Below are 11,523 nucleotides of genomic sequence, written 5' to 3'. Positions count from 1 at the left end.
CATTCACTTTTCACATTGCTACCACATTTTCCATGTTGATGGCATGGACCTTGAAACAAATGGTATCTAATTCAGAGGTAATAATGCTGTGATTGGAACAAAATCACTAGCTCTTCTTTCAGTTCGTCTTGACGAAGGGTCTCGGTCCGAAACGTCGACTGTACCTCTTCCTAGAGATGCTGCCTGGCCTGCTGCGTTCACCAGCAACTTTGATGTATGTTGCAAAGATTCCATAGGTGTTGGTTAACATATCCTTATCGCAACTTAAAAACAGTGATTACAAATAATTAAACCATAATGCAAACTAATAAGCTTCATTAGGTTGGTTTGGTCATTTAAGTTGCAAACATTAAAGTTTACTTACAATTCAATGCGTTAGCATTGCAATAGTTTTTTGACTAAGCAATCAGTGTTTGTTAAACTTTGCATGCACAATTATCATTGTAATTCAATGTGAGAAACCCTGCGACATTTTGACATTATTAGCTGCTACGTAAATGCAAACACAGCATTATTGTTAATCAATTATCATGGATTAACTGCTGAAACATATAATTACCAATTCAAGTTCCAGCTGTACTGTGCAGGACAACATCATCCTCAAATTACACTCGATGGGGGGCGGGGGGGGGGAAATTACATCTGTAAGACCTCAGTGGACTTCATTGATTTACAGGCAACTGCTTGAATACCTGAGGCACTGGAAATTAAAAAGGACACCAATACCCTTTGGGATCTTTATTTCCAGCAATGTTAACCTAACTAAACAAAACCGACAACTGTTAGAAACTAGCCTTGCCAGTATTCTGTGAATGAAGAAAAAAATGTGTTACAGAATCACAAAACTCCTCCAATTATCAATACATTATAAATTTATGAGATGCATTGCTTGAGACAGAGTAAAGCAAGAATTTTACTTAGAAAGGTATTAAACATGTACATGAAAAATTCTAAATCCACCTGTTACATAGAATCATTTGAGCGCTATAGCACAGGCAAGGCCCTTTGGCAAACTCATCCTCTGTACAGTAAAACATAAAGGGAGAAAGACTTGTTCCTGTTGCTTTCAGTTTACATATACTGGATAGGTAGATGTCTCTAAAATGTGGCTTTCTTCAAAGTTACTATTAAAAAGAATCTTTACAGGACCTTTGTAAAGAAAAACTGCGTCGTAGTGTAAATACATTTACACAAAGACAGACAGTTATTGCAGGCTGGGTTGAGGATCCAGTTTATAAAGAAAGTAAAATACTTAAATATATAGTCACAATTGAGTGACAATGTTTCCCAGAAGTAAGTTGTCCCAAACTATTGCAGATAAGGAGACTTCACACCATGACCGGCTCAAGCTTGATGCGCTTAGTCTCAAAATTATTGGAATCCACATCTTGGCAATCTTGTTTGAAGCAGCCATTGGACTTTGGGGAGATTGATGCCAGAGGATCCAGGCCACTTGTCCCCTCTTCTTCAGTGTCTCTATTTTGCTGTTTGACCTCAACTTTGGGTTTACTGTCCAGATCTTCTTTCACTGGAAGGTGGTTTCCCATTTCCTGTTTGATTGAATTTGCTGTCTCCACCACTTGGGGTCCATCCCATTCAGGGATTTCAATACCAAGGTGTTTCATTAATTTGCTGATAACCTCATCAACATAACCAAATATCCGGAGGTCTGAATATCTATCCTGGGGACACATGGAGGAATATATTAAAATAACACAGTTATGGAGCATGGATTGGTGTAGTGGAATATCCAATGTGGTTTCATAAGCACAGGAGTTATAACTATCACCTTACTGTTTACAGGGGTGGGGGAGTGGGGGGGGTTACAACTATCACCTTACTGTTTACAGGGGTGGGGCAGCGGGGGGGTTATAACTATCAGCTTACTGTTTACAGGGGTGGGGAGCGGGGGAGTTATAACTATCACCTTACTGTTTACAGGGGTGGGGCAGCGGGGGGGGTTATAACTATCACTTTACTGTTTACAGGGGTGGGGGAGCAGGGGGGGTCATAACTATCACCTTACTGTTTACAGGGGTGGGGGAGCGGGGGGGGGTTATAACTATCACCTTACTGTTTACAGGGGTGGGTGGAGCGGGAGGGGTTACAACTATCACCTTACTGTTTACAGGGGTGGGGGAGCGGGGGGGTTATAACTATCACCTTACTGTTTGCAGGGGTGGGGGAGCGGGGGGGTTATTACTATCACCTTACTGTTTACAGGGGTGGGGGGAGCGGGAGGGGTTACAACTGTCACCTTACTGTTTACAGGGGTGGGCGAGCGGGGGGGTTACAACTATCAGCTTACTGTTTACAGGGGTGGGGGAGCGGGGGGGGTTATAACTATCACCTTACTGTTTACAGGGGTGGGGGAGCGGGGGGGGTTACAACTATCACCTTACTGTTTACAGGGGTGGGGCAGCGGGGGGGTTATAACTATCAGCTTACTGTTTACAGGGGTGGGGAGCGGGGGAGTTATAACTATCACCTTACTGTTTACAGGGGTGGGGCAGCGGGGGGGGTTATAACTATCACTTTACTGTTTACGGGGTGGGGGAGCAGGGGGGGTCATAACTATCACCTTACTGTTTACAGGGGTGGGGGAGCGGGGGGGGTTATAACTATCACCTTACTGTTTACAGGGGTGGGTGGAGCAGGAGGGGTTACAACTATCACCTTACTGTTTACAGGGGTGGGGGAGCGGGGGGGTTATAACTATCACCTTACTGTTTGCAGGGGTGGGGGAGCGGGGGGGTTATTACTATCACCTTACTGTTTACAGGGGTGGGGGGAGCGGGAGGGGTTACAACTGTCACCTTACTGTTTACAGGGGTGGGCGAGCGGGGGGGTTACAACTATCAGCTTACTGTTTACAGGGTGGGGGAGCGGGGGGGTTACAACTATCACCTTACTGTTTACAGGGGTGGGGGGAGCGGGGGGGTTATAACTATCAGCTTACTGTTTACAGGGGTGGGGGAGCGGGGGAGTTATAACTATCACCTTACTGTTTACAGGGGTGGGGGAGCGGGGGGGGTTATAACTATCACTTTACTGTTTACAGGGGTGGGGGAGCGGGGGGTGTTACAACTATCACCTTACTGTTTACAGGGGTGGGGGAGCGGGGGGGTTATAACTATCAGCATACTGTTTACAGGGGTGGGGGAGCGGGGGGGTTATAACTATCACCAAACTGTTTACAGGGGTGGGGGGAGCGGGGGGGTTATAACTATCACCTTACTGTTTACAGGGGTGGGGGAGCGGGGGGGTTATAACTATCACCTTACTGTTTACAGGGGTGGGGGAGCCGGGGGGTTTATAACTATCACCTTACTGTTTACAGGGGTGGGGGAGCGGGGGGGTTTACAACTATCACCTTTCTGTTTACAGGGGTGGGGGGAGCGGGGGGGGTTACAACTATCACCTTACTGTTTACAGGGGTGGGGGGAGCAGGGGGGGTTACAACTATCACCTTCCTGTTTCCAGGGGTGGGGGCAGCGGGGGTTACAACTCTCACCTTACTGTTTACAGGGGTGGGGGAGCGGGGGGGTTTACAACTATCACCTTACTGTTTACAGGGGTGGGGGAGCGGGGGGTTATAACTATCAGCTTACTGTTTACAGGGGTGGGGGAGCAGGGGGGGTTACAACTATCACCTTACTGTTTACAGGGGTGGGGGAGCGGGGGGGGTTATAACTATCACCTTACTGTTTACAGGGGTGGGGGAGCGGGTGGGGGTTATAACTATCACCTTACTGTTTACAGGGGTGGGGGAGCGGGGGGGTTACAACTATCAGCTTACTGTTTACAGGGGTGGGGGAGCGGGGGGGTTACAACTATCACCTTACTGTTTACAGGGGTGGGGGAGAGGGGGGGTTATAACTATCACCTTACTGTTTACAGGGGTGGGGGAGCGGGGGGGTTTATAACTATCACCTTACTGTTTACAGGGGTGGGGGAGTGGGGGGGTTATAACTATCACCTTACTGTTTACAGGGTTGGGGGAGCGGGGGGGTTACAACTATCAGCTTACTGTTTACAGGGGTGGGGGGAGCGGGGGGTTATAACTATCACCTTACTGTTTACAGGGGTAGGGGAGCGGGGGGGGGTTTACAACTATCACCTTACTGTTTACAGGGGTGGGGGGAGCGGGGGGGTTATAACTATCAGCTTACTGTTTACAGGGGTGGGGGAGCGGGGGGGTTATAACTATCAGCTTACTGTTTACAGGGGTGGGGGAGCAGGGGGGTTATAACTATCAGCTTACTGTTTACAGGGGTGGGGGAGCGGGGGGGTTATAACTATCAGCTTACTGTTTACAGGGGTGGGGGAGCGGGGGTTTACACTTAAGGAGCAGTGGTCATATTATTATGTTTTAATTCAAACATGGAAGAGTTAGAATAGCTAACGAGTACTAACTGCAGTGGGTTGATAATGTATTTGGTTAAGAGTAAGATGAAGCAAAGAAGGAAATTATGACAAGATGTCAGATTAATAGTATGTGCTGTATAGAAAGAAAAGAGGTTATTAAAAAAAAGGGCTAAGGCAGGAGCTAATTTAAGAGGAACTCCACTCTTCTTTAGGTATATAAATAATTACTAGATCATCAATTTTCTTGACATCTGTGAATCTACACAACACACCTCCTGGACAGAAACACTGGGAGTGTTATTGATAGCAAGGGTAGTCTTTGGCTACAGATAATCAGACAGACAAGTAACAATGGAATTTAGTGCTACAATTGTGGGGAGTTGGATTTTTGCAGGACCAATAAGGTTAAATAATCACAATGAATAGCAGGACCTTTAGATGTGCAGAGGAAATATGGTGTGATGTCCAGCACTGGTGGCATTGTGGATCCTTATCAACACCTAACCATCAGAATATAAAATCCCGTCAAAATCTCATTGCTGTTTTTGAGACTCACTTAAAATATTTCAAGCTACTGTATAGGTGCATACATCAATATGCTCTTTATTAACTATAGCTTGGCATCCAATACTATCATCCCCTCTAAACTAATCAATAAGCTTCAAGACCTTGATCTCAATAGCTCCTTATGCAATTGAATTCTCCATTTCCTTACTTGCAGATCCCAATCAGTTTGGACTGGCAGCACCTCTTCCATAATCTCCTTCAGCACAGGTGCACAAGACTACTCTACACACTTATGATTGTGTGGCTAAGCACAGCTCCAAAGCCTTATTTAAGCTTGCTGACGACACTACTGTCATTGGCCAAATCAGCACATGGGAGGGAGACTGAAAATCTGGCCAAGTGGTGCCACAACAAACTCCTCTTACTCAATGTCAGCAAGACCAAGGAGCTAATTTTTGACTTCAGGAGGAGGAAGCCTGAGGTTCATGAGCCAATCCCCATCGTGGGATCAAATGTGGAGATGGTCAGCAATTTTAAATTCCTCGGTGTTATGATTTCAGAGGATGTGTCTTGTCCCAGCACCCAAGTGCAATTACGAAGAAAGCTCGGCAGTGCCTCTACTTCCCTAGGAGTTTGCAAAGATTTGGCATAACATCTAAAACTTTGACAAACTTCTAAAGGTATGTGGTGGAGAGTATATATACTGACTGCATCACAGCCTGGATTGGTAACACCAATGCCCTTGATGGAAAATCCTACAAAACATAGTGGACACAGCCCAGTATATCATGGGTAAAAACCCTCCCACCACTGAGCACATCTACAGGGCGTGTTGTCACAGGAAAGCAACATCCATCATTAGGGACACCCACCGCCCAATGATGCTCTCTTTGCACCATTACACCAGGAACCTCAGGAGTCACATCACCTGGTTCAGGAACAGTTATTAACTCTCAGCCATCAAACTCTTGAACCAGAGGGGATAACTTCACTCACCCCAACACTGAACTGCTCCCATAACCTATGGACTCACTTTCAAGGACTCTTCACCTTGTGTTCTCAGTATTTATTGCTTTTTCATTTATTAATTATAATTCCTCTTTTTTTCGTTTTTATTTACAGTCTGTTATTTTTTTCCACACTGGTTGCCTGTCTTGGTGGTCTCTCATTGATTCTATTATGGTTATTGGATTTATTGAATATGCCTGAAAGAACATGAATCTCAGGGTTGTATATGGTGACATATTTATGCTCTGATAATAAATTTACTTTGAACTTTTGAACTTGAACATTTAAGGGAGGCTGTTGGGATTAGCCATGCTGATTTGGGTAAGGACTTGGGGTTTCCTCTACAACCTATAGGTGAACAAAAACTAGACTAATAAAAGAAGTTCAAGTTCAAAAAGAACTTAAATTTTTCACTTTATTTGTCCCAGGGCTTGAATTTTTAAATTTTAACTATTTAAAAATACCAATTTGGAATTATTTTCTTAATAATTAATGTCAAGTACAAAGAATTTATATTTTGCTTTCATTAATTTGCATACAACTTTTAAAACAAGTTTGCAGAGTACTGACTGATCCCTGTTATTTGCTGGATGGGCTCATTAGTGCCTCATTGATATGAAAAGAGCCACAAGTGTAAGTGCATGCATCTACATGAAAGGATAAAGATTTTTCTGAAGAAATAATGAAAAGAAATACCATAGTTATTACAGTGATCCAACAAGGCTATCTGTTGAAACTCAAAAGATCTACACAGTGCATGGAATCCAATTAGAGAAATCCAAGCACTGATGAACAATGAACCCTGCAACTGAATCAAAGCTCAAACTTTAGTCATACTTACTAGCTTGGTGGCTTGCAGATTAACAATAACCAGCTTTCCGCCTTTCTTTTTTGTATTAAAGGGCAGATTGCCGCTCGGTTTGATTTGAAGGGAGCTCCCCAACGTAATGGCCACATCAGACTTCCTGTGGGGATGGAGAAAGCTCAGTAAATTTGCTCTTCCAGGCAATTCCTCACAACCAGCACATAATTAGAATATAAATCCTAGATGCTAAGACTAAAATAATAACTTAAAAATTACTGAAGATAACTGAGTATTCTCCAATCATTCACATTTGGTTTTCTTAATTTTACTGATTTCCTAGTAATTTTTATATCATGTAGACGCACACAGTATACATTCATTATTGCTTTAATAAAGTACCATGGGATAGGGTGAAGAGCCACAAGTAGCACTGACTGAGCTGCTGAAAGAGAGAGGATAGAGAGAAGAAGTGCAAGGGGGACGTGGACTATGGTACTATAGGAAGGAAGTTAGTGTTGAGGGCAAGAAGACTAAGCAAAAGACGCTGATATGGTAAGCAAACCATAAACACAAGAGATCCTGCAGATGCTGGGAAACCCAGAGTTACACACAGAAAATGCTGGTGGAACTCAGCAGCTTATTTCTATAAAACTGATTAACAAGTTGACATTTCGGGCCGAGACCCTTCATCAGGACAGGATATTAAAGGGGAAGATACTGGAATAAGGTGGGGAGGGTGAGAAGGGTAAGTTAGAAGGTGATAGGTGAAGCCAGCTGGGTGGAGGAGGGGATGAAGTAAGAAGCTGGGAAGTGATAAATGGAAAAGGCAAAGGGCTGAAGAAAAAATCTGAAAGGAGAGAAGAGTGGACCATGGGAGAAAGGGAAGGAGGAGGGGCATCAGGCAGAGGTGGTAGGCAGGTGAGAAGAGGTAAGAGGCCAGAGTGGGGAAATGAAGAGGAGGGAAGGGGGAGGGGAAATAAAAAATTACCAGAAGTTGGAGAAATTGATGTTCATGCAATCAGGTTGGAGGTAACTTAGACAGAATAAGAGATGTTGCTCCTCCAGCCTGAGAGTAGCCTTGTTGGGGCAGAAGAGGAGACCATGAACTGACATGTCGGAATGGGAATGGGGATAGGAAATGAAATGTTTGGCCATTTGGAAATTCCATTTTTTGTGGATGGAGCTATGGTGCCTGACCAAGTGACTCCCAAATCTATGCCGGGTCTCTCCATATAGAGTCCACACAGAATAGAGTAAATGAAGTGCTGCCTCACCTGAAAGGACTGTTTCGAGCCCTGAATGGAGGTGAATGAGCAGGCGTAGCACTTCTACTGTTGACAGGGATTCATTCCAGGAGGAAGATTAATGGGGAGGGACAAATGGACAAGGGAATTATGGAAGGAACAATACTGCGGAAAGTGGAGAGTTGTGGGAGGTGGGGTGGGAAGGTAAAGATGTGTTTAGTGGTAGGGTTCTGTGAAGGTAGTGGAAGTTGTGGAGAATGTATTGGATGTGAAGGCTCATGGAGTGAGAGGTGAGGACAAGAGCAACTCTATCTCTGTTAAGACAGCAGATAGATGGGGTGAGGACTGATGTCCGGGAAATGGGGGAGATACGGATGAGGCAATGAGGGCAGCAACAATGCTGGAGGAAGGAAAACCCTATACTTTGAACAAAGAGGACATCTCTGATGTCCTGGAAAGGAAAGCCTCATCTTGGGCAATCTATTTCCATCACTCAAAGGTTACGTGGAGAAAGCAGGAGACTGGGTTGAGAAGGAAAATAGATCAGCCGTATTCGAATGGCAGAGCAGACTCAATGGGCTAAATGGCCTAATTCTGCTCCTATGCCCTAAGGCATTATCCATTTTATCATTTTACATTAGGAAGAATGTGAGAGGATTCAGAACAGACGTACAACAGCAAAACTCTTAACTCAGCATATTCAGGACTTAAGCTGCCAGACTAGCAGGTGTTATTTTATTAATGATTTTTTTTTAAAGGTTACACAGTGGAATAATAAATATTCCAGTGAGCCCTAAGCATCATGGGAAACAGAACCAGGGCAGTTTCAAGGGGGTACGGTCAGCAGAATGAGGTAAATTTGAAGATAGCTCCAGAACTGTGGTCCCAGTGAGTAGATGGGCAATATTGCAAACTTTGCCTGGGAACCATAGGTAATCAATGGTGCCTTTTAAACATATCAGATTGGCCAGCTGCACATACCCATTTGGCCTTATTCCTTGATGCCAAACCATCAGGGTTTCTGAATGGCCAGGTTGTGGATTATTGGACTTTTACTGTATGCAGAAGAATTTTAGATACAAGGTTACATACTGGAGCTGATCTACGTGGCTTTATGATTTACCCAATGTTTGAGATCATAGAAGATTAAGGTAAGGGGTAAACAAATTGTACCTTTAATGACTAATAAACAAGGATTTAAAATGGCATAAAATATGGGCTGGGGAGGAAATTCAAGGAAATTTGTTTTATAAAATGCGTAGTGTAGTTATCAACTGGAACAATGATAGGATGGAAGACAGAATCAATCCGGGCTTTCAAAGTGGAAGTAAACAGGATCTTGACAGAAAATAATTTACAGAGCCCTGGAGAGGGGAAAGGGCAATGGAAGTGAATGGATTCATTCAAACAGAAGGTCATCCTGCACCACATAGCCTCCTGTGCCATAATGATTCTATCTTAAGTTGTGAGAAAGTGGGATATATTTTGTTTCAGGTGTGACGAGAATACACATAGATTAAGATGTTAGCTGTCCTGTGCTGGCACCAGTGGGATCAGCAGTTGGTCTGCCACCTGTCTTCAGGAGAAAGAGAGATAACGAAAACAATGGAGCAGCATTTGGAGATGTTAATGAAGGGACGGGACAGTTTAACGGAAGGAGAGCTGTCAAGATCAGCTCCCCCTTTGAACCCTGAACTGTTTGAAGTGATGGACAGGCGATACCCCAGCAGGGGGATAAAAAGGGAAAGGTTCGCTAAGGCAAGACACACACGACACCCCAAGGTAACGAGACCCTGGAAGCGGTGCATCTCCCACAAGTCGGTGGGAAGTTTTGGAAGGCTGGTCGCGGGACCAAGCCATAGACGCACAGGGTGGAAAGGCACGATCAGCGGGAACCTGGTGTGTGTCCGCCCTTGCCTGGGTGCCAGGCTCACCGCAGAGAAACGATCGTATCTGGAAACGGAGGGGTCATGGTCGGTGACCTCAGAAGACATCACAAAGGGCTCGCCGAAAGCTGACTGCGAAGAATATCGAAGGTCTGTGTGGAAGCCGTTTGAATATTCATTCGTTTTGCTCTCTCTCTCCTTCCCCCCACTGTCCATCTCCCACGGCAGTGATTACTGAGAACTGAACTGAACTAAATTGAACTGAACTTCGCGTCACTTTGAAACTGGTCATTTACCCCTAGACGACGATAGAGCTTGATTGATCCTGTTATCTTAATTCTGTGTACATGTGTGTTTATCATTGCTGAACTGTTGCATTTATTATCCTTTTGATTAGAGTACTGTGTTGCTTGTTTCTTAAATAAAACTTTCTTAGTTCTAGTAATCCAGACTCCAACTGAGTGATCCATTTCTGCTGGTTTGGCAACCCAGTTACGGGGTACGTAACATAAGTGGGGTTCTCGTCCGGGATTTTGAACGCTAAATTTGGGACGGAGTAAATTGATTGGGTTAAAATTCCCGAAAGAAAGAAAAGACAAACAGCAGAAATGGAGGCTGAGGAATTTATAAAGGCGCCGACCTTGGAGGCATTAGAGGATGCCAGGAAAGCGGAATTGGCAGCTGTGGCCAAACGGTTGAATCTTGCTAAGGGGAAGTCGACAATGAGGAGAGAGGAGATACACAGAGCTATCGTAGAGCACTATGTATCTAAAGGTGTGTTTCCCCAAGGGGAGCTGGAGGTGGTGTCTATTGAAAAACCTGCTGGAGACACGGTACAGGTGCAGCTTGAAAAACTGAGACTCGAGCACGAGTTCCAGGTACGGCAGTTAGAACATGAAGAGAAGCAGTTAGAAAGGCAGGAGAGAGAGTTAGAAAGGCAGGAGAGAGAGTTAGAAAGGCGGGAGAAAGAGAAACAGTTAGAAAGGCAGGAGAAAGAGAAAGAGTTAGAAAGGCAGGAGAGAGAGTTAGAAAGGCAAGAGAGAGAGAGAGACAGTTGGAGCGAGAGGAGAAACAGAGGGAAAGGGAATTCGAACTGGAGAAGTTAAAGATAAGGGCAGAGCAGGGGCCCATGCCGAACCAAGGTGGAAGGTTCCGGGTGACCCAGGAGGTTAGGCTGGTTCCCCCATTTGACGATACCGACGTGGATCAGTACTTTCTCCATTTCGAAAAAGTTGCTACCAGTCAGGACTGGCCGAGGGATAAGTGGGCTGTTTTGCTTCAGAGTGTACTGAAAGGGAAAGCCCAACAAGCTTACTCAGCTTTGTCCGCGGAAGATGCCCAGAGGTATGAGGTGGTGAAAGAGGCCATCCTCAGGATTTATGAGTTGGTCCCGGAGGCATACCAGCAGAGGTTCCGGAATGCGAGGAAGCAGTGGGACCGCACGTATTTAGAGTTTGCCCGTGAGATGCAGACATATTGTGAGCATTGGTGCGCCTCGAAGGGGGTAGAGGGGGATTATGACAGACTGCTACAGCTGATCCTGATGGAGCAGTTTAAAGGTTGTGTCCCTGAGGGTACGAGACCCTACCTAGATGAGAAAGAGGCAGCCACGTTAGCCGCAACTGCTAAGTTAGCGAATTAGTATGCGTTGACGCATAAAATGAAGTTTGCCCCGAGTAAAGGCTACCAGAAGGGTAGTCAGGAC

The 11,523-nt window shown here is 45.0% G+C and overlaps 1 protein-coding gene across 1 annotated transcript in view; it reads right to left on the bottom strand.

Annotated features, from left to right (window-relative positions):
• Positions 1–638: 638 nt before the first annotated feature.
• Positions 639–11,523, bottom strand: part of sirt6 (sirtuin 6) — a 45,996-nt gene continuing 35,111 nt past the window's right edge. Inside the window, exons 7-8 of the mRNA XM_063032265.1 lie at positions 6,725–6,848; positions 639–1,682 (exon numbers count right to left, since the gene is read on the bottom strand). Of these exons, the coding sequence (XP_062888335.1) occupies positions 1,329–1,682; positions 6,725–6,848 (478 nt within the window). The 3' untranslated portion in view covers positions 639–1,328. The remainder of the gene's footprint in view (positions 1,683–6,724; positions 6,849–11,523) is intronic.

This window comes from Mobula hypostoma, chromosome 24, assembly GCF_963921235.1.
Source record: "Mobula hypostoma chromosome 24, sMobHyp1.1, whole genome shotgun sequence".
Classification (NCBI taxonomy): Eukaryota; Metazoa; Chordata; class Chondrichthyes; order Myliobatiformes; family Myliobatidae; genus Mobula; species Mobula hypostoma.
The sequence above is the reverse complement of the archived record's forward strand: the minus strand, read 5'-3'. Positions and strand labels throughout refer to the sequence as shown.